The 23,493-nt window shown below is 46.2% G+C and overlaps 2 protein-coding genes across 2 annotated transcripts; both read left to right on the top strand.

The window, feature by feature from the left end:
* The first annotated feature begins 3,875 nt into the window (after positions 1–3,875).
* On the top strand, positions 3,876–11,062 carry LOC118471898 (putative receptor-like protein kinase At4g00960). The gene is made up of 4 exons (XM_020548498.3): positions 3,876–5,111; positions 7,397–7,812; positions 7,901–8,345; positions 11,038–11,062. The coding sequence occupies exons 1-3, from the start codon at positions 4,643–4,645 to the stop codon at positions 8,321–8,323; spliced, it is 1,308 nt and encodes a 435-aa protein (XP_020404087.1). The 5' UTR covers positions 3,876–4,642; the 3' UTR covers positions 8,324–8,345; positions 11,038–11,062.
* Positions 11,063–11,115: 53 nt separating this feature from the next.
* On the top strand, positions 11,116–18,764 carry LOC103649142 (transcription initiation factor TFIID subunit 2). Its single transcript, XM_035965086.1, is given in 13 exon segments — positions 11,116–11,329; positions 11,421–11,545; positions 11,641–11,702; positions 11,889–11,955; positions 14,442–14,567; positions 14,647–14,699; positions 15,737–15,827; positions 15,935–15,988; positions 16,397–16,521; positions 17,559–17,746; positions 17,749–18,187; positions 18,189–18,346; positions 18,349–18,764. Coding segments are annotated over 13 exon segments (1,926 nt in total). The 3' UTR covers positions 18,573–18,764.
* The last annotated feature ends 4,729 nt before the right edge of the window (positions 18,765–23,493 follow it).

Raw genomic sequence — 23,493 nt, forward strand, 5'->3', positions numbered from 1 at the left:
CCCACTCCTATGTGACAATGAGAGTGCAATCCGCTTGGCGGATAATCCTGTTGAACACAGCCGCACTAAGCACATAGACATCCGACATCACTTCCTGAGAGACCATCAGCAAAAGGGAGATATCGACATTTACCATATTAGCACCGAGAACCAGCTAACTGATATCTTCACCAAGCCTTTAGATGAGAAAAGGTTTTGCAGGTTGCGTAGTGAGCTAAATATCTTAGATTCGCGTAACTTGGATTGATATATAGCATACATGTGTTTGATGCATTAATCATGTTACTTTGAGCATTTACATCAATTATTGCTTATTTATGGTGCTCAAGTTGTACAAGTCATCCCCGGACCTCACAAGTCCCTCTGCAAATGATGAACATGTTTAGGGGGAGATGTGCTACAACTTGACTCCTTTGAGACTAACCTATTTGTTTGAGTACACTTGAAGTAGTCTCTAAGGAACATTGAAAGGGAAAGTGAACTTCCACTGCATTCCGGTAAAATGTATCTTGTCCTAAGTTCCTTATTGTGTTCTCATTGCCTTTTTGCTCTTATTTGACATTTTGGTGAGGCAATGAGGTTAAAGTGGCCAAAAGTTATCCCGTTTTGGTGCTTAATGACAAAGGGGGAGAAACTAAAGGGCCAACAGTGACCTCGTTTTGGTGCTTAATGCCAAAGGAGGAGAAAATTAAGGCCAAAGCAAATGGATCAGCCAACCACTTGTGAATTTTGAAAATAACAGAGTTAGAATTTGCATTTCGTCCAAAATCCTCTAATTGCAAAATTTGGTCTCTTATGGGGGAGAATTTTGATTATGGGAAAAGGGGGAGTTTTTGGCACTTGATAAACTTAACTCTTGGAATATCTCTCTATTTGCCAAAACAAGTGTGTTTGACATAGAGATAGGAAAAAGAATTTGATTTGCAAAAACAAACCAAGTGGTGGCAAAAGTGATCCAAATATGCCAAATACTAAGTGAAGAAAAATTTGGTCTTCAATTTGCACTTTTTAGCTACTTTTTAATGTGTTGGCATAAATCACCAAAAAGGGGGAGATTGAAAGGGAAACGTGCCCTTGGGCCATTTCTATAATTGTTTTGGTGATTAGATGCCCAACACATTGTTTTGAATTCATATGTGCTAAGTAAGTGAGAAGTGCACATCAAAGAACAAGGTATGTTTCTAGAATTGGTAAATTGTTTTTGGGTACTAACATGTTTATCTAAGTGATAGAGACATTACCAAGAAAAGAGGAAAAGAGTTGGAGAGAATTTGGCTCAGCTAAGCCAAAACCAGCACCAGCCTGTGGTGCATCGGACTGTCCGGTGTCCATGCTGGCCCGACGGCGAACTCGCTACTCCCGGGAAAAAGTGAAGGCGCCGCGGCTATAATTCACCGGACTGTCCGGTGAGCCAAACGGCGCTCGCGGCCAACGGTCATCTACGCGATCAACGGACGACATGTGGCCAAGCCAACGGTCGGATGGTCACACCGGACAGTGTCTGGTGCGCCAATGGATCCGAAGATTCAACGGTCGGCTTCGCCAGAAAAGGAAGGAGATCGGGCACCGGACAGGAACTGTTCATGTCCGGTGGTGCACCGGACTGTCCGGTGCGCCACCCGACAAAAGGCAAGAATTGCCTTCCAATTTGATCTACAACGGCTACTAGCTATCTTGGGGCTATAAAAGGGACCCCTAGGCGCATGGAGCAGTACAACAGGCATTTTCTAAACATCTTAAGACACCTAGACTCTGCCTCCACACATTTGGATTGTTGTGTTAGTGATTTGAGCTCCGTTTGAGTTATGAACTCCCTACGCCGTGTTTTGAGCTCAAGTCTTGGCTTGTGTGCGTGTGTGTGCTGCGAATTGAGTCTTGCGTGTGTTGCTTTCCCACCCTTACTCTTGTGCTTCTCTTGTGATCAAACATTGTAAGGGCGAGAGGCTCCAACTTGTGGAGATTCCTCGCAAACGGGAAAAGTCTACTGAGGAAGATAACTGTGGTACTCAAAGTTGATCATTGGATCACTTGAAAGGGATTGAGTGCAATCCTTGACCGAAGGAGGTCACCACAACGTGGAGTAGGCATTGGCCGAACCACGGGATAAATCACCGTGTCTTATGTCCATCTTTTTTGTGATTGGTTTTCTTCTAAAGTTCACACTTTAGCAACTTGGTTTTAATTACACTAACATTTCATAACCAAGTGTTGACTATTTAGTGTTGAATTTCACAGGATCACCTATTCACCCCCTCTAGGTGCTCTCATAAGCCACATACCAGGATGCAGATGGTGACATGAGTGTTGGTGTCGTGATCGACGTCAAGATCTATGGCGTCTAGGTTGACATCAAGTCCTATAACATCAAATTCGGTCATACGTAAGTACAGCTATGTTACTTTTAGTGCAAGTACAAACCTGACACTATTAGGCTGGTGGCAGTGCGCCCGGCGAGAGCGGGCGGTATCGCCTCGCTCTCGCCCGCGCTGGAGCGCCCGCCCGGGCGAGAGAGAGGGAGGCGAGGCACTGGCGGGGCGAGAGCGCGGGCGAGAGCGACGTGGCGCGATCTGATTGGTCCACGTGTCGCGATCTGATTGGTCCACGTGTGCTAGCCGTTGCAACTAGCCGTTTTTGACCGTTTGGTGTCCAAAAAATTTGAAAAAAATTGCAAAAAATCACAAATTTCATCCCCAATCCCTCTATATATACCCCTACCGGGGTGGAGCTCATTCCACACACCATTCCATCTCATTTTTCTCTTCCAAACTCCCCTTTCTTCACACAATGTCGGGTTGGTCCCCAGATTTGAACACCTTCACGGATCTCTTGCAGTCCGATGGGTCACCTACAACCCTTCCGTTAGATGAGTCTTCTTCACTACATCGTCGCTCCGATGTTTCAGCCTCACTCCCCCGTGCACTATTTCCGGCTGCGCGTCCACCACCATACCCTTATCCCTATCATTTGTATCAATATCCACAGTCTTCATATGGTCAACCTCCAACTTCCCAAGCCGGAATTCAAGCCTCATTCCCGGTACGTCCGTATGCCCCTCCCCCACCTGCTGCGGACGGAAGTCAAGCTTCTTTCCAGATACCTCCATACGCCCCTCCTCCATATGCTCCACCTCCGTATGGAGTACCTCCTTATGCTCCATATGCTCCACCTCCGTATGGAGCACATCATCCATATGCTCCACCTACGTATGGAGCACCTCCTCCAGTTGCACCTTTATCTGTTGGATCTGAAAACCAAGCTGAGGAAAATCCCGTGCCGAAGGAAAAATATCCAAAGAGGCTAGAGTGGACGAAGGAAGACGAGAAAAAGCTGGTGAGTGAATCATTTCTCATTTATTTAATCTTGATTTTTTTAGTTTACTTATATTATAGGTTTTATTGTAGGTTAATGCTTGGTTTATGCATTCTAATGATCCCATCTCCGGCAACAATAACTTGGTCTGCTAGATGACGAAGAAGAGGAACCGGAAGCGGAACGTGAAGAGGAGGAAGATGAGGATGAGATCGAGGAGTCCGATTAGAGTTATGTAATTTTATTTTAATTATCATGTCATTTTATTTTAATTATTATGTACTTTGTAATTTTTAATTCAATAAAAAATATTATGTTGTGTGTTTTCTGAGCGTTGAAATAAATCCGTGTGAATTACTTAATTCTGAAATAGAAAAGCTGACGTGGCTATAGCCTGAGGCTGTAGCCTGCTGCAGCCTGTGCACTGGAGCAGCAGGGGCGAGAGTGGAGGCGAGAGCTGACGTGGCAGGGGCGAGAGTGAGGCTGTGCACTGGACTCAGCCTTATATGGTATTTCAAGTATAAGACACAGCTAAAATACAATATAATATCGTGAACGTGTCCAAAACATATGTCTTAATATATTCAAATAAATTAAATTAACCAATTAACTGGGTCTTTAGTCCGCTATCTCGAGCATAGTGATCTAAATACCTTGTCTATAGTCGAGCACGCGAGCCATATAACATCGGTATCATTAACTATAGCGCAGACCTCTAAACTTAAAAACCGAATTAAAATTCGACCATGCCGTTTGCTTCCTACCGGTTTCCCACGAATCCGTGCGACATGACCCTACCCGGCCTGCACGGCTGCGCGTGAGCGCGTCTCGTCGTCCTTGCCGCTTGCCGCTTGCCGCCGCGTGCTCCGCTGCGCCGACGGACGCCGAGGGCGGCCTGGTTACAGGCGGGCACTCTCTCTTCCTCTGTTCTGTGGAATCGGCGGGCGGAAACCCCGGCGTTCGTCAATGCGCAGTCGCCTGCACTTTTTGCCGCGACAGTGACGGTTCTTGAACAATAGCAGCAGCACCAGCTGTCGCTTGACCCGCTGCGCTCTTGGTCTTGTGGAGTTCCCGACCCCGACGAAAATTCCACACCCACCGCCTCGGCGCCTCCCCCTCCCGCCGCTGGAGCCTCAAGCCTGCCTGCCCGTCCGCCGAGCTAGGCAGCTACCGCACGCTGGCACGCGCTTCCGTCCCCAAATCACACTTTCCACCCCCACGTCCGGTCGCCGCAAGCCCCAAGCGGCCGCCTCTGATCGATCGATATACCCTCCCCCCGAGTCCCCACTCACCGGCCGCCGGCAGCGAGGCGCTGGCCGACGAGGCCAGCAGCATGAAGCCGCGGGCGCTCCTGGAGCGCCTGGCCCGCCACTTCCCGTCCTCCCGCCGGTCCTCGTCCGACCAGTCCCGGCGCGACAGGGAGGAGGAGGCGGACCTGGAGGCGATCGCGGCGCGGGAGCAGCGCGGGTTCAAGTACGAGACCCTGGCGGCGGCGACGCGGGGCTTCTCGGAGAAGAACCGGCTCGGGCAGGGCGGGTTCGGCCCCGTGTACCGGGGCCGCCTCGAGGACGGGCGCGACGTGGCCGTCAAGCGCCTGGGCGCCGGGTCGCGGCAGGGCACGCGGGAGTTCCGGAACGAGGCCACGCTGCTGTCCCGGGTGCAGCACCGCAACGTGGTCAACCTCATCGGCTACTGCGCGCGCGGGGCGGAGGACAAGCTGCTGGTGTACGAGTACGTCCCCAACGAGAGCCTCGACAAGATCCTCTTCCCCCCCTCCTCCGCCTCGGCCTCCCACTCCCACTGTGAGTCCCCTTCCTTCCCCCATTGCTCATCCTCCTCTCCTCTCCCTCCCGTCATTGTTTCGAAATTGTGCTGCGATCTCACAAGGGGACAGGCAGAGATTAGAATCACAGTTTCTACGACCACATCGATCAGAGGTGGTTTATTAAAATAAAACGAAAAAAAGAAATTGCCATGTGGGGTGGGTACGCACTGGATTTATTTGAATTTTGTTGGACGGATAGAGAATTAGAGAGTACTGCTCCGTCTGCAGCGTGTTTGACTCCTCTCTGTGTAACCGTGTGCGTGCGTTCCCTACTTCCCCGCCTATATTACTTTTTTGTGTCACATTATCAACATTTCATCCACTACTTTTTCATCTCCTACAGCGGTTCCCTCTATATTTTCCCCCTATACCCCACTACAACTATAAGACTATCCGCACTCATGGAACCCTAAATTTCTACTCTAAAAGGAATATTTCATCATGGTCAGCGAGATTCTTTACTCTATTCTATAATCCTCCGCAATCATATGTACTCTAAATCTCTACTCTATATCAACTAACATATATTATATCATTTCTTTCCTCATGCCAACACAGCACATACAGGCAAGCACCTACCTCCGGACTACGATCAACCAATCACAGGCCAAAATGCCACAGCGGAGAGAGAACTAGAGTAGAAGTGTATGGACTCTATATATGGCGTACTCTCTGTCTTGTCTGCGTTTAGAGTGGCAGTTGAGGTGCTCCGCTGCAGGAGTTTTTTACTCCATACGTAGCTGTATCAGCATAGCGCATTGGTTTAGAGCTCCCACTGCGGACAGCCTAAAATATCACTATCTAAACCTACTCATCATTTATTACCATTTTTTTCATCTATTAAAATCTCACCCAACGAACAAGCAGTGGTAGGGGACGTCACGGCCTCACGCTATCTGCAGCGTGCTCCTGTTCTTTCCCCTGCGTAGAGGGCCTTCCTGGGGGAAGCGCTGCACACGCAGGAGCGCGTCTGTAGCCTGCATGCGAGCGGAGGGGGAGGCCGCGCGGCTACTGCTGCGCTCAGCCTCACGGACGAGAGCGTATCGTCAGCGTGATGCGAGAACGCTTGTGGGAGTGCGATATGGGGTTTTTGTTTTCTCACTGGAACGGGCGATTCTCCCGGGATACATGGTACACCGTACGAGGACGGGATTGTTTAGATGACCTTTATATATATTGACTCGATAATCATGATTACTCCCTGCGATGTATAATAATCTTAAGCACTCAAAAAATCTTAGGGTCTGTTTGGTTGGATCGTAGCTATAAAAAAATATTGTAGGCTGTAAGCTGTGACTATCGTGGACTGTGAACTGTAAAAAAACTAACAACCGTTTAGTGTAAGCCACTAAAAACTACTAAAAATTATTTTATATATATTTTCGCAGTTCCATACAAGAGCATCTCTAAGTGGAGTCATAAACGGGGTCATATTTTGAAATATAGGACTCCAACACTGAATTCAACATTTCAAAAAAATTTATCAAACAATTATAGGACTCGATGTCCTCAGGTCCTAAATATAGGATCTTGTATGCTGGAGCCCTATCCTCGTTTTATATACTATTTCTAACATTTTATTCCAAAAATAACATGAACTATTTCCTAATAACGTGATATAGGACCTAATTGTTGGAGGCGTAAATGTTTTTATGGCCCTAAACATTTTAAATTAGATCTTATTTCTTATTTTAATCTTTAGGACTCAAATTTAAAACTTCTTATTGTTGGAGATGCTCTGAAAGCCGCAAAAAACAGGTCTATAGGTGCTTTCAATTTAGTCTCTCTACATTTCGTGTTTATTCGGTGGACCGGATAGACCGAATCGAAATTGTGGGTCTATTCAGGTTCGGTTCCTAAAATTATTTTAAAAATTTCGGTTCTTATTTTTTAAAACCCGAAATTTCAAAAATTCGAATAGACCGAACCGAATTACTCCGATAGATCAAATGTCCAGCCCTACTACTCGATTCAGTTTTGAGTGTATTGAAAATTTCTAAGTGCTTTAAGGAACTTTTCACGATTCTACCGTAAGTTGGATTGTGCCGATTTTTTTCTCACCATTCACAAGCTGTCGTTTTATTTTTCTGCCACAGCGATTTCTGGATCATTTATTCCGATTTGTGACTTTATGAGACGCACAGACATTGTCCTTTTTTTCTTACTTTCTTTTGTGTTACATTCATCTCTGCTATATCTGCAATTCTGCATATGCTTCTCAGCCTCTAAGGCTGACACTGCTTGCCCTTGTGTCATGTCCAGCCAGCAGCAACAGCGACCGATCACGACGAGCGGAGCTGACCTGGCCGCGGCGGCACGAGGTTGTGGTCGGCGTGGCGCGTGGCCTGCTCTACCTCCACGAGGACGCGCACACGCCTATCATCCACCGCGACATCAAGGCCAGCAACATCCTCCTGGACGACCGGTGGGTGCCCAAGATCGCGGACTTCGGCATGGCCCGCCTCTTCCCCGAGGCCGGCGATGGTCACTCTCGCGTCCATACCCGTGTCGCCGGCACTAACGGGTACATGGCGCCCGAGTACCTCATGCACGGCGACCTCTCCACCAAGGCCGACGTCTTCAGCTTCGGCGTGGTTGTTCTCGAGATTGTCTCGGGCCGCAAGAACTCCGCCTTTGTCCCGCCCCTCGACGCCGAGGCCGACAGCCTCCTGGAATACGTGCGTACTCCTCCTATTATAATGCACTCGTGTACTCTTTGCTTGTTTTCTTCGTCCTCCTCATGCGTTGGCCCATACATACCTGCAGGCCTGGAGACTGTACAAGAAAGGTCGGAGCCTGGAGTTGCTTGACCCCGCGGTCAAGTCGTCGGCGGTGCCGGAGCAGGTCGAGCTGTGCGTGCGCATCGGGCTGCTGTGCGTGCAGGCCGACCCGCGGCTGCGGCCGGACATGAAGCGCGTGGTGATCATCCTGTCCAAGAAGCAGAGCACACTCGAGGAGCCGACGCGCCCGGGCGTGCCCGGGTCGCGGTACCGGCGGAGGCCCCACGGCCTGCGGGGCTCTCACTACTCTGTCGGGTCATCGTCCGGCACCAGCTCGCCGTCTACGTCCGCTACATCGCACGCGTCAGCATCAGCGTCAGCGTCAGCCTCCCACGCCATGACGACGTCGAGCACGCACACCATGAGGAGCCGGGGCTTGCCCTCGCACCGAGAAGAAGAGCAGGAGTAGCAGGAACAGGGCGAGCCCAACTGTACATTTGTTAATTCTTTCACTTTTTTATTCAGTCTGGTGTTTATTCCAGGATTGCAGAGTTGGTATAGAGGGCATGATTGTTTTGCTAGGTCATAGGATCTGCTTATTGGATTTCCTTAGGATGCTGATCGGTCTATCTGTGCCTCTGTGGTAGACTGCAGGCACGAACTGCTGTGAATATATAAAAAAAGCGAAAGATAAAGAGCGAATTCTCTCAATGCCGCTACGACTTCCTTGTTGGAGCCAGCCTAAGTCCATAACAGCTTCTGCATTGCCATCAACCATAGAATGAGAAAGACCGTCTTCCTCATCAACTACGCGCCGACGCGCGGACGCTCCCGTCCCCATCGCGACCCGTGCGCCGGGTCCACGCTGAACCCTTTCACCGGGGCGGCGAAAGATATCAGCCGCGACGCCGACGGGCTCGAGCGCCGGTGAGCGCTCGCGCACCCGGGCCAATAAACTGGCACCGGCTCCTCCTCTCGCGTCGCAGAGCCTAGCCTCGGGATGACGTGGCGTACCACAACACCACCACACCTCACTCAGCCCTGCGGGTCTCCGACCAACCATTTCTAGAAGCCTCCAAACCCTAGCGCAGGAGGAAGAGGAGTTAGGAGGAGCTCCAGGGATGGCGAAGGCGAGGAAGCAGAAGGGTGACGGTGCCAGTACGGGAGGAGGCGCCACCGTGCTCCACCAGAAGCTCTGCCTCTCCATCGACATGGAGAACCAGCTGATCTACGGGTGAGCCGCGCCGCAGCTTTAAATGTGCCGAAATAGTTGCGATCCTATCCCCTGACCCCTGGTGCGCGCGCCATGACCTTTTGTGCGGGTTTAGCGGTTCTTCTGTGCTGCTTATAGGGTGGGGAACATATCCGGTGCTCAAAGGGGCACGTTGCTTACATGCACATTTTAAATCTGTAACGTCTATCCAACATCTAACCGAAGCACCAATTTTACAAAGAACTCCTTTCACCTTCCTCCTTTGGTCGGAGGGGTTCTTAATCAAATTAACTGCAGCCGCTGGATGTGAGATGGATGTGTCAGATTTAAAATATGCATGTGAGCACCGTACCCCTTTGAGCACCAGATATGTTCCCTATAGGGTGATGGGTTGAGGCGCGACATTAGAGTTTGGAGCTCGAGGTGGAGCAGGCGTTTATGATGCGAGCGTTTGGCTGTGTGTTAGAGTTAAAATGCTTTGTTTGATTTTTAACACATGACTCAATTCGTTTGCTGTGAATCAGTTATCGGATTTGATAGTACAATGTCACTGCTGGGTACTGACTGAATTTTATGCTACTGCCTGAGTAGTGTGCTGTACAATGTGATTGCTTAATAATGTTTGGTAAAGCTTTGTTCGTCTACTTGTGCTTGGCTATTCACACCTTGGCCTGTATCGTAATGTCAAATTCTATCAATTGCATTAGTAACTGTTCTTACATGTGGAGTGCAACAATTAGTTGCCTGTGAGGTCTCAGTTTTCGTGAGAGTTCGTTAAGCTGATTTAACCATGCACATTATGATGCTTTGTGTTATGATGGTTCCACCTTAGTAATTGATCTGCCCTATGCTTACTAGATTTCTGCAATAGAGGGAGCAAATTACTGGGATGCTGTGCTGAAAGAGCCATTGCGTAAACCATGAGCTGTCTCTGTTGTCATACTGCTAAACCACGAGCTGCATTTTTGTAAATTGAACCCTAAGTTATTCTTTGAAACCTGACTGGGATGCATTTGACCATTTGCTGCTGTGCTATATTTTGATAGGCACTGTAGTATGCTATATATCCCTGTGAATTCTGGCCTTTTTGTAAACCTAGTTTTTTAAAGTAGTAGTGCTTTGGTTTCACTGTGTCAACTGAAGGTATCTTTAACTTTCTATATTTGAAATTACTTCATTTGATTTGAGTAATCTAAGCACAGGGATTGCATTGTATGTAAACTATAATGTAGAAAATTCTGAAAATATATACATGTTTGGTATTTCCCCAACTTGCTTGGGACTAAAAGACTTTGTTGTTGTTGTTGATACATCTATGGTATTTGTTATTTTTTTCAGAAAAGTGAGTATAATCCCTTGTAGTTCTTGTTAAGAAAATATCCATGAATTTAGTAAAGGAGCTGGGGGAAATTGCAACCTTCGTTTGCACCAAAAGTGTGCTGTACTGTAGCCTTTGATAACTACAAGTGTTGGCCTATGTGTATCATAGTAGATCGACAGTGTTAGCAAGTTGTTATAGATGTCATTATTCTCCCAGGCAAGCTCTCCTGCGTATTCAAGGGAATTTTTTTTTCTCCCAGGCAAGTTGCAGATTAAGTTGTTATGCTAGATTCAACATTTGAATGCAATTTCCACTTTTCCATTGGAATATGCTCTTTACTTAATGGGGCAAAGGATGCCAAGTACACAATTTGGATTGGAAGCAACCTGTTCTTTTTGTGAATTATATTTAAGCTATGTATAAAATAACAACATTATTATGAACATATACATGCCTCCTGCATTTTGTTTGATGATATGGATACTTTTTGTTGTGTACTTGTGTTGCTCATTGTTGTCTGATTTTGTAACAATACAAGGGTATAGGGCCACTCAAATAATTATTAGAGACCAGTCTGGATCAACATTACTCTATGTGCTGACTATATGACTACGGGAATCTGAGAACTTGTTTTGGTCCATTTGTTAAGGTACACTGAGATAAAAGTTCTAGCTGAAAACAACAGATTTGCTCTACATGCTGACAATATGACGATTCAGAGCATTTGATGGATGGTGCAACTGTTGAGTTTGACTATTCCCCTCATTGGAAAAATGAAAGTGATCAACCGAATTGGTCTTCAGTATCATGTTTGAAGACTGCTGCTGATGCTGCATGTTCAATGTATACTTTGTCTCTAAATCGAGAAGCTACACCAAATCTTATTGTGTCATCTGAGAGATCAGTCAAGTCAATGACTGAACAGCAGTTAGATGAAAACAGTGAAAAGCATGAAGAAAATAGTGGAAGGCTTGAAGAACATGGTGGAAATCCTGTTCAAACTTCCTATGATCAAATTGTTAATGGCTGCAGTGGAAGAGGGAATAGAAAATTCTGCAGTGGAAGAAGGAAAGGAAAAGGAAAATGATAAGGAAAAAGAAGAGGAAAATGGAAATGAGAAGAGCAAGGAAACTGGAAATGAGACTGAATATGAAAAGGTAGAATGCATGTTTACACTAATACACATTATTTACCAGCTATTTATGTATTATTAGACATGCACAGACATGATACTTTCATTAACAAATTATAGGTGAAGAACATAAAACTGGTTCACATAGATTATATTTTGGAGAAGGCTGAAACTGGCGTTCAGTTCGTTGGCAATGTCATGCGTAGCAGTAGTCAGACAAGGCGGGCACACTGTTGGTTTCCTTGTGTTGATAGTGCCACAGAACGCTGTCCGTAAGTTAACTTCATTCGTTCATGCTTTTGTGAATCCTGGTACAATATTTGCCTTTGTGTGTTAATAATTCTCTCTCTATATCATGTTATGCTCAGATTTGACCTAGAATTTACAGTTAGCATGGATTTCATTGCTGTCAGCAATGGTGACTTGCTTTACCAGGTATGCGTTCAGTCTTGATCAAGAGATCTGGAGGAAAAATATTAATTTCCTTGTTTTTGAAGAACTAACTTTTGTGAAGTAACAAGGAAGCTCTTTTAGCTTTAATACACTTGGTATTACAGTTCATTTCTTTTTTGTGCATGTTAGTTATGTTCTGTTTCCTGATCTTAGAAGGTCTCTAGTAAGGAAGATCCTTCAAAAAAACTTATGTGTATAAATTGAACACTCCAGTTAGTCCACAGTGGATATCCTTGGTTGTTGGCCCACTTGAAGTTCTTCCTGACAGAATCACAGAAATGACATAAATGTCTCACACATATGTTTATTCCCTGCTTTGGCAAAGCTTCAGAACACTATTGCATTTTTCCACAATGCATACAGGTGCTGATCAATCTTTTTTTTTTCTGTGAAAAGTGCTTAGATTGGTGTTGATTTTATTAGTATCTCAATAAGCTTATTTTTTAATTGATTTCTGAAATTTGCATTTCTTTTGCAGCTGTTATGAAGACTATCTTTCTGCACCATTTCCCTTAGGCCCCGTTTGTTTCCTTTCATTTCGAGGAATTGGAATCTTACTAACAGAATAGGCTAATTTTTTAGAATATGACATTCCACCACTTTCCAAAGTTATCATATAAGCCTATCTCAAATTCATGAGGTGAGAGATGGAAATTGATTCTATAGATTTACATGCTAATTTTCCGATGTACAACTTATAGCACACTCTTCTACCTGCACCTCTATAACATAAATATACTATATAACTAACTCTCTCATATGATTTAGGATAATATACAAATATATTATATGTATAAATATATAAACTTAATTAGTTTTGTCTAAATTATAATTATTAAAATGGAATTCAATTCCAACGAAACAAACGGGCCCTTAGGTTTATACAATCACATTTTTCTTCCATCTGAAATGACAATATTACCAGCAAGCTTAGGAGCCTCCACATGCATCCTCAGTTCTGATATCTTGCATGATGAGAAAGTTATATAGATCAGGTGCGTTTGTTTCTCTTATTTTACTACCCTGTCCCCTCTGATCTAGACCAATGATTTGACACCATACTTTTTAATGAGATCCGAATGCGTGGCTGCTATAGCATGTGCTTATCAATTGTGCTTATTCTTTATTAAACTATTTTTCATATCAGCTGTTGTTTTGAAGCCCTCCTTTCACTGAGAGCATTTAGTGTCAGTAAGCAATCCATGAATGCATAATTTCTGCTCCAGTATTTGTGTTTTAACTAAGTTAGATTCTGGTTTAGATGCCTATATGACACTACATTCTTGTTAAGTTGATCATTTAATTAGTTTGGTACCTCCAGCAAATACTGTAAATATGTTTATGGAATATGTTAAATACTTCTGTATGTTTGCTTGCCTTATATTTTGTATTTTTTCTGTATAGGGCTTTGTAAACCTGTCATCCTTTGGATAGGAGTGCATGAAAATCTGCAATCCATGTGTCTGAATCATGACCTGCTATTACTTTTACTTTATCTTCCTAAGCATTAACCTTGCTTCTTTGTATCCCCTTAACTGGTGGCTTGATAACACTTTGTATTATGCATTAACCTTGCTTCTTTGTATCCCCTTAATTAGTGGCTCTTGGTAATGCTTTGTACACCTGCATTACATTATAGTCAAGTATTATGTTTCATACCTTGCAGTCTGCACTAACTTGTAAAATAGTTCAGATAATTGGCACAAGAACGAAACTGGCTTATGCCCTTGCAAAGCAATGGTTTGGAATATACACAAGTGCAGAGGAGTCCAGTGACGGTAATTCATCTCTAGCTGTTAATTTATGTAGCTATTTCTTATTATTACATAGGTAAAACACTGTTGCCAAACAATATCCTGCATGAACAGAATGGCTTTTGGATGGTTTGGCTGGTTTTCTAACTGAGTTATTATCAAGCGTTACCTTGGGAATAACGAGGCGCGTTATAGGCGTTTCAAGATTCGTCTTTTACCAAAAACATTTGTTATTCTGATTCTTGTTACCACTGAATGATCAATCATACGAATATTTTGAATAGCACATCTATAGAATAAGTGAATAAGGTTTGTTTACCATTTTATTTTTTTCACGTAGGAGAGCTGAGTGTCTTTGTCTTATAGAGAGAATGGGGGAGGAGCCCTGTACAAAGCAACCTCCCAACCTCATCAAGTGGCATGAGATGACATGCAGTTCTGCTGCATCGTTCAAGAAAAAAATACAGCTTGAGAGTAATCACCTGTTAAATTATAATAAGGACAACCTAATGCAGAAGGCCTCACTCTAGACCCTCCTCTAATGGCGAATCTAGACACCATCTTATTATAGGTTTATTGAGGATTGCATATCAATTTGTGGTTTTCATCTAGCAACATTTCCTTCTGCCATTAATATACACAATTCATTAACTAGGTCTTATTTTCATAAGAATTGAAGATCATGATTAACATCTTCTTTTGTATTTGTAATAGGCTAACTGCTCAGTATGTGAATCTGATGTTAGTGGTGCAACTGCTTTGAGCTCTACTGCTGCTTCAAGTGATTTATATGGAACTCAAGCAATCGGTTCATATGGGAAAGTTCGTTCATTGAAAGCTGTAAGTTTTGAGCATTTCAAGTACCATACTGGTCTATATATGTATTCTTCTCTCTAATTTTCTCTTGAATTTTGAACAGGTAGCTGTTTTCAAATGTTGGAGAAGCAGATGGGACCAGACTCATTTCGGAAGGTATTTTCATCTTTGATACGGCTATTTTCTCATAGTTATTTTTTTGTCTAAATAATTGCAACACTTTGGCTAAGCAACTAAATCGATGTGGAGATGTACAAGACTATTCATGATATGAGTTACTGTGTTTCAGATACTAATCATCCTTTTTTTTATCTATATCCATAGTTGAAAATTCTAGATAGTATCTGGGTAGGAGTAAAGTACCTATTGGCTGTTTTTTTTGTACGCGGTTATTTCTTAATTGAAGATTATGTATATATAGATTGCTTCTGATAGATTTCAATTGTTCACAATTTCAGATTTTGCAGGTGATAGTGGCTCCAAGTCGTGCATAAAATCTAGTAAGATGTGACCTATATTTATTGTTAGATGCATTCCATCTTATCAGTTTATGCTTGGTAGGAGCAAAATGGTTTGATATGATTAGTTATGAACATACATGGTGACCTTCATGGAAATAAGCTAGTCTGTTCAAGATAGTTTTTTTAGGTTAACTAGACTGAATAGTTTTGTAGACCTGTTTGCTGGTCTAATGCTAATGCTTTATTCATTCAGTGCCGAAATTTACAGTGGTGACTTGTTTGCATGATGTTTAGACAATTTGTCTGATAAGTGGATCCTGTCCTGACCAAATGTCTTTTTGTCAAAGTGGATCGTGTGATCCTGTCCTTGACTTGTGGTTTCTATTGAGTTCCAACTCTAGCCTACCCCAACTTGTTTGGGACTAAAAGACTTTGTTGTTGTTGTTGTTGAGTGAATTTTGAGGCTTGCTTCTTTCACGTACAAAAAGTGAAATAAGACCAAATATTTTTTTGGGTTCTTATTGATCATGAATTTCATTATAAGGCATTATGATTGTACACAAAATGAGATCAAGCTTTTCTGCAGGGCATGAGCTTCCTAGCCTCTCTTCTCAAGCAAATTGATCGGTTCTTGCAATTTGACAAGTATGTGGAGCTTCCCAACAAGTGTCATTTATTTACATGTCATCCTGTTCTGAAAGCTGGTAATAATTGACCTCAACCTTTGTGCAGCTTTATGCCTGGTTATAATGGGGTCTTGACTGTCAGCTGCATTCGTACCCTTGTACGAATAGCAAAGAAGGTGCCATCTTTTGTATGCCTTGTAAGAAAATTCACGTTCCCACCACTCTTCTCCACATATATTGTCCATATGCTGTTGTGCTCTGCATTGTGCATATCGCATTCATGCATAACTTCTCATTATTGCAGGATCACATTTTTGAATTGGTTGCCCCTTTCCGCAACATGGACAAACCATGGAAAGTTCGAATTGAAGCTAGCAGGATTCTTATTGATCTTGAGTTACACCATAAAGGACTCGATGCAGCTCTTTTGTTGTTCTTGAAATATGTGGACGAAGAAAAGTCTTTGCGAGGTTGGATTGCTAGAGTACTTTTTGATGGTTTTGTATGCTTTGCTATCTTTTGACATGGAAGCTGTTGAAGGAGCGACAAAGTTGGCTGTTCATGTCTTGCGTATATGTCAAACAAGTATTGTTCCTCACGCCAATGATCAAATAAATTTTGGCAACTCTAGTTAGGGGTGGTAACGGGCCATTTAATTTAGCCTAGCAAATTTACGGATCGAATCAAGTTAGGGCCGGATCATAAAACAATACAATTTTGAACTAACAAAATTAAGGGCTTTGTTGGTTTGTGAAGCAAGTATTAGGGTCATGATCCATTACCACCCCTAACTCTAGTTGGTCTTCTTCATCTGCTTGCTGGCACAAAGGCATACAATAACATATTTCTTCGTCATCAAGTGTTCTGCATATTGCAAGTTGCTGCTGGAAGGTTAGTGAGTTTGTTATTGCATATGTATTCATTATTTTGTTTCGTTGATTACTTGTTATTGCATTGACATCTGTACTACATAAAGCACCAGTTTTCACGGTTCAAATTTCCACCGTCGTCGTGCTCTCCCGCATTTAAATGGTAAAAACGCTATTTTTTTCACAAATGGGGATTCAAACCATGATTGTTGGCTCTAAACCCACTTAGGCAACAATGTTTTATTTTATACTCTATACTTAAGCGTAAATGGAAACCGTAGCAACGTACAGACAATTTACTAGTTTGCATATAAGCTGGTGTTCCAGAAGTTTTGCACGAACCCCCCCTCCCCCCAGTGGCTGCAGTGCCCCCCCCCCCCCCCCCTAAAACCCCGCTTCTAATTCAACTGTTGTACTACTGTGACCAACAAAATCGCAAACATCAAAATGAAGATGATTTCAGTTCAGAAACGGGGACATTAAACTTTGCATGTTTTTTTACTCAAAAAATTTAAACACATGCAGTATTCTGCCATCGAGCTAACCTTTCCCCCTTATTTGAATCGTTCTGCTAACTGAATCCTTGACATTCGTACTGATTTTCAGTTCCAGCATACACCCTATAAGGACAATGTCCACCACCTCAAAAACCATTTATTCAAAGTACTTGGGAGATAGGAAATCACATGTTCGTCAAGAAAAGAACACAATTCTAGCACACTAGCAGGTTAAAGTAGCTTGAGTTTGACTAACTATATGAAAAATATCAGTGTTTATGATATCAAATAAATATCATTAGATTTGCCATGATTTTTTTTACCATACCTATTTGGTGCCATACACGTTAACATTTTAGCTATATATTTGGTTAAACTTAGATACTTCAATAAAGAATGCACCTAGAATTGCATTCTTTTTGTGATGGAGGTAGGATCAATTTTGGGTTACGTATGGCCCTACTAAAATAAATTTTCTGCATTTTTTACTTCTACCATGCCAAGCATGAGTCCATGTTGATTCTGTGTGCTAATTTGCTCTCATATTGACATTTTAATTCAGGTCCCCAACGTTATTTGGTGTTCCAAAGGTCCTCACACCCCCTCTGGTGGTCAACTACATCTTCAGTGATCAACACACTAAAGATGATTCCTCAATTCCTCAACCATCATAGTCTCAGGAACCTTCCACTAGCACTCCTAGTGTCCGGGAGGTCTTACCGACCTCTGGACCCACTCAAGATGCTGATAATTATCTTACTGCAGTGAAAGAAGGAATGTGGTCAAAATTAGGGTGAAGCTTACTGCATCTTCCAGTAAAGCATCTGATGCTGACCATAGAGGCCATTCTGATGGCGCAAGAAATGAAAATGAACCGGGTCAATGCAGCTCAATGTCAATGGATGCCCCCATGGCTGGAGCAGCAAATGAACCATTAAATGTAAGCAATCATAACATTGAGGAACAAAACTCATGTCACGACCTTGGATCAAGGATGTCGGCAAGTGTTAGCAATGCTAAACTAATGGACAGACATGATATTTCCAAGGAGCTACAGTGCACTGCTGATTCCAGGCTGGATACTGTTCCCAAGGATCAGTTCTCTCCTGCCATTAATCCGCCGGAAGTTTTAGACAAACCTGGCAGTCAGCTTGAAGGTGTCTCCAACTATGATGTAAACCAAGCTCCAGAGACTGAACGGAGTGGAAACAGAAGAGAGAGAAAAAAACAAGAAAGATAAAAAGCTGAAACGTGACGAAAAACTAGATAAAAAAATATGACCCAGAGTATCTAGAGAAAAGCTCCTTAATAAGAAGGAAAAGAAAGAGTTGGCCAGAAAGCAGCTAGAAGGTGAAGAGCTACCCCTGAACAGCGGAGAGCAGTGAACCCTTCAGGTTCACAGGAAGTTTTGCCTTCAAGGCCACCAGCTCCAGTTCTAAGTGTTGAAACACCTGTTCGAATCTCTGAACCCCAGGTATCAAGCAAGGAAACAGCTGTAGATACTGCACGTGCAGCAGCCAAACCAAGGATAAAGATCAGAGTCAAGCCCTTGGTAAGAAAATCTGAAGGGAATTAAAAAAGATTGTAGAATTGTGGCCAGTCTGCCATCATTTGTAAGGATTACTGTACAGCAGGAAAAATGCGGGTTTAGTTATTTTGTGAATGGCTGATGTATCCTGTAAAAAAACATTGCTCTGCTCTAGTAATTTCTGGGGTAATCGAAATCTGAGTTCTAGGGTAGTCCATATTTTCTGCTGCAGTTGCTTTAGTATCTCAGCGCTTATTATCTCACAGGTTTTAAGTGTTTGTTCGATTTGCTGGGCCTAAAACTAAAACTGAAGGATCGCTGTGCTCAATTTGTAGCTGTTGATGCATTCATTTCAGATTTGAGGAGGCTTGACGGAATTAACTGCTGAGCTTGCTCAAACATTTTTATGACGCTCTTGATTTCTCTTTTCTGTGCACTGTGCTCAGTTCTATAGCAAGTGCTGGGTGTTTAAGCTTGTTTGTCTTCTCGGCACATTTTTGCTGATGAGGTCACTACTGAGTGCCGCGCTGATCAGCTATTGTGGTCTCTTTGCTGCGCATTATGCAACTAAAGTGATATATTCTGGATTGCGGCGTTCACATCGCTGTTAGAGTGTTATTTAGGTGTCCATTGTAATGAGTCTTGGTCCACAACACTCAACTACTACCTCCGTTTCTTTTTATTAGTCGCTGTATAGTGCAAAATTGCACTATCCAGCGACTAATAAAAAGAGACGGAGGGAGTATTTATATACACTCCTAACTCTAATTAGGGTTAGAGTTTCCATCTAACTTAGTACTAGAGTTAGGTTTAGGTTTAACCGTTTAAGCCTCTCTTCTCCTCCCCATCCCATAGCTGTCGGCCACCTGGCCTCTGTCGTCTCTTCTCCATCCCTATAGTCGTCGGGCACCTGGCTTGGTCGCCGACATGCGGACCTACCCACCGCCACAGCCGCCGCTAGAAGCCACGCTGCTGCGAGCCAACGCCGCTAGGAGCCGCACCACTGCGGGCCGCTGTCGCTTGGAGCCGCGTTGCCGCCGTCCAGGGCTGCGCCGGTCTTCACCAATCTTCTGTGCACGTCGGGCCTTGCCTTCAGTAATTGTCGAACCCGACACCACCGACCGCGCCACTACCCCTGGCCGTTCCCCTAGGAGTCGCCTCATGACCGCGCCATCTTCCCAGCGACTGCCTAGCGCTCCTCCGGCGTCTAGGGCCCGCCTCACCTCCCAGGCCGCGGGGCTCATCTCCCCCTGGCCACCTCCTTGGCTCCCTATTCTGTCCTGCGCAGACCTCCACCCAGCGTCATGGCTGCGATCCTGTTTCCCACTGCTCTTCCACCCTACGCCGCCGCTCTCGGCACTTCACCCTGGGTGCCTCCGGCTTCGCCCAGTTCTACCGTGGTCGTTGTGCGCATCCTCCTTCACGACGGGCACCTTGTACGAGGTATTTTCATGTCCTCCGATCAGGCCATGGACCTTGTTCTCTATAACTGCGTCGAGCTCCACCCCTAGGTCGGCCGTCACGTGCCCGAACCCACTGTCTTCGTCCGTGCCGTGATCGCTTCCTTGGTAATCGAGCCTTCGTTGTCCCCCTCCCCTCTTAGTGGCCATGTCAGAGCACCTCCTCTGGCCCTCTCCACACATCCCATGCCTTTGCCATCCCTTCCCTCTACCACCAATTGGGTGGTCAACTCTGGAGCCTCTTCCCACACCACTCCTACCACTACCTTGCTATCCCACCACCATCCTCCACACCCCCACACCCTCCCTCTATCGTGGTGGGGAATGGTTCCACCGTCCCGGTCACCTCAGTAGGTGCATCGGTTCTTTCAGGACCATTCTACCTTAACGACGTCCTTGTTGCTCCTGGTCTGACCCATTCCCTTCGCTCGGTTCATCGTTTCACTAGTGACAACCACTATTCTATGGAGTTCGATCCCTAGGGGCTCAACATATGCCACCTTCTCATGTGTGTCGTGCTCACTCGCTGTGACAGCTCCAGCCTTTCCACACCAGCGTAGCCTCCCCCCATGCTCTTGCTACTACCACCACCTCCGCCATTTGGCATCGTTGTCTCGGGCACCCTAGACCTGACGTGATGTCCCAACTTTCTAGCCGATTAGATATCTCATATACCTAGGGTTCCTCTGAGTGCCTCTGTCATGCTTGTCAATTAGACCGTCACTCTCGTCTTCCTTTTTCCACTTCCATGTCCAGGGCTGCCCAGGCCTTTGATCTTGTCCATTGAGATCTATGAACTTGTCCTATCCTCAGCCTCTCTGGTTAAAAACACTACCTAATCATTCTGGACGACTTCTCTCATTTTCTTTGGACTTTCCCACTTCGGTTGAAGTCCGACACGTTCAACACCCTCACCCACTTCTTCGCTTGGGTCTCTACCTAGTTTCGTCGTTCGGTTCGTGCCCTCCAGTGTGATAATGACCGTGAGTTTGACAACGCCTCTCGCTCCTTCTTCCTCACCCACGGTGTCCATATACGTTTCTTGTGCCCCTACACCTCTCCCTAGAATGGCTGGGCGAAATGCACCATTCGCACCACCACCAACATGATCCGCTGCCTCCCTTTTGAAGTGTCTCTCCCTGCCAGCTACTGGGTACAGGCCCTGAACACCGCCACACATCTCCTCAACCGCCTCCCCTCAGAGGCGGTGAACCACCCCACTCCCCACTTTGCCCTGTACGACACAACCCCCTCTTACGGCCACTTCCGCGTGTTCGGTTGTACGGTTGTGCCTTCTATCCCAACACATTCACCACCGCTCCACATAAGCTATCTCCTCACTCCACTCGCCGCCTCTTCCTTGGTTACTCCCCCGACCACAAGGGGTATCGCTGTCTTGACCTCGTCTCCCATCGCATCATCATCTCTTGTCATGTTGTTTACGACGAAGATGTGTTCCCCCTTGCTGGCTCCTCCCCACCCATCAATCTCGACTCCCTCCTTAAGTCTGATCTGATTCCCCTTCCACCCCAGGTGCCCCGTCTTTTGCTGTTGCCCATGCCATGCGTGGCTCCGCCGCCTCCGCTCGTGCCTCTACCCACGCCACGCGTGGCCTCGACGCCTTCGCTCGCGCCTCTTCCCATGCCTCGTGCGGCCCCGTTGACCCTGCCTGCGCCACGTGCGGCCCCTGCGACCACGCCTGCGCCATGCGCGGCCACGTCGACCCCTCCAGCGCCATGCGCAGCCCCGTCAACGAGCGTGACCCGCTTTGCCGACCCCGCCCTCGTCTACCATCACCCGGGGCAGGTCACTCCCTCGACTCCCGTTGCCCTGGCCCCGTCGACGAGCGTTCCTCACTTCATCGACCCTGCTCTCATCTACCATCGTCGTGAGCGGGCCCCGCCCTCGGATCCCGACACCCCACTGGCCCGCACCAAGCCTCATGTGTACTACCCGGTCGCCATCCACCGTGACCCCAGGCACATCCACCCGATGGTGACTCGCCGCGCAACTGACGTTCTCTGCCCGGTCGACCGACTGATCCTGGCGGCTGACACGACTGCCACCCTGATCCCTCCTCCGTTCGTGCCGCTCTTGCAGACCCTCACGGGCGTCGCGATATGGAGGAGTACGCGGCCCTACTGGCCAACCACACCTAGGATCTAGTGTTGTGTCCACCAGTCACCAACATGGTCACCGACAAGTGGCTCTTTCGCCACAAGCTGACCTCGGACGGTCCCTTGACCGCTACAAGGCCTGTTGGGTCCTCTGGGGCTTCACCCAGCGCCCTAGAGTGGACTACGACGAGACCTTCAACCCCATCATCAAGTTTGCCACCGTTTGAGCCATTCTCTCCCTCGCCCTCTCCCGGGACTTGGTGATCCATCAACTCTACGTCAAGAAAGCCTTCCTTCATGCACTCTGACGGAGATTGTCTACTGCAGCTAGCCAATCAGCTTCATCGACACCGCTCGCCTGGATCTAGTCTGTCGGCTAAACTACTCCTTGTACGGCCTCAAGTAGGTGCCACGGGCTTGGTACAGTCACTTCGCCTCCTACTTGACCTCCATCGGCTTCGTCGAGGCCAAGTCAGACACGTCCCTCTTGATCTATTGGTGCGGTGACGACACCTTATACCTCCTTCTCTATGTCGACGACATTGTGCTCATGACATCCACCACTAACCTCCTAAAGCTCATGAACGTCACTCTTCAGCGGGAGTTCACGATGAAGGACCTGGGACCCCTTCACCACTTCCTCAGCATCAGCGCCGAGCGCCGGCCTCAGGGTCTCTTCCTCCACCAGCGCCAGTATGCCATCGACATCCTAGAGCGGGCTAGCATGTTTGACTGCAAGCCCTGCTCCACGCCCGTCGACACTCATGCAAAGCTCTTTAAGTACGACAAGCCCCCAGTCGCCGATGCAACATCCTACCGGAGCCTGATCGGCACACTCTAGTACCTAACCTTCTCTAGGCCCGACATCGCCTACGTCGTCCGGTAGGTGTGCCTGCTTATGCACACCCCGCGGGAGCCCCATCTCACCGCTGTCAAGCGGATCCTACACTACCTCCGCAGCTCCCTCGACTACGACCTTCTACTCCAACCCTCCCCGACGTCGAAGCTCGTGGTCTACACCGATGCTGACTGGATTGGTTGTCCCGACACGCGCTAGTCCACTTCCGGTTATGCCATGTTCTTGGGCGCCAACCTCGTCTCCTAGGCCGCCAAGTGCCAGCCTGTCATCTCTCACTCCAGTGTTGAGGCTGAGTACCGCGCTGTGGCCAACGGCATGGCCGAGGCCTCTTGGCTACGCCAGCTTCTCCCGGAGCTCCACAACCCCCTCCAGTGTGTCGTCCTCATCTACTATGACAACGTCAGCGTGGTACCTATCCACCAATCCTGTGCAATATTAGCGCACGAAGCACGTAGAGATCAACCTACACTTCGTTCACGAGCGTGTCACTGCTAGTGACGTTCAAGTTATCAGCATCCCCACCATGCTGCAGT

The sequence above is a fragment of the Zea mays genome, chromosome 2 (genome assembly GCF_902167145.1).
Source record: "Zea mays cultivar B73 chromosome 2, Zm-B73-REFERENCE-NAM-5.0, whole genome shotgun sequence".
NCBI lineage: Eukaryota > Viridiplantae > Streptophyta > Magnoliopsida > Poales > Poaceae > Zea > Zea mays.

What these genes read in the sequence shown, in the direction of transcription:
- LOC118471898 (XM_020548498.3), top strand. Translation starts at nt 4,643, where the DNA reads ATGAAGCCGCGGGCGCTCCTGGAGCGCCTGGCCCGCCACTTCCCGTCC. An exon ending in CTCGGCCTCCCACTCCCACT is followed by an intron (nt 5,112 to 7,396) that starts GTGAGTCCCCTT and finishes TGTCATGTCCAG; the next exon opens with CCAGCAGCAACAGCGACCGA. An exon ending in CCGACAGCCTCCTGGAATAC is followed by an intron (nt 7,813 to 7,900) that starts GTGCGTACTCCT and finishes ACATACCTGCAG; the next exon opens with GCCTGGAGACTGTACAAGAA.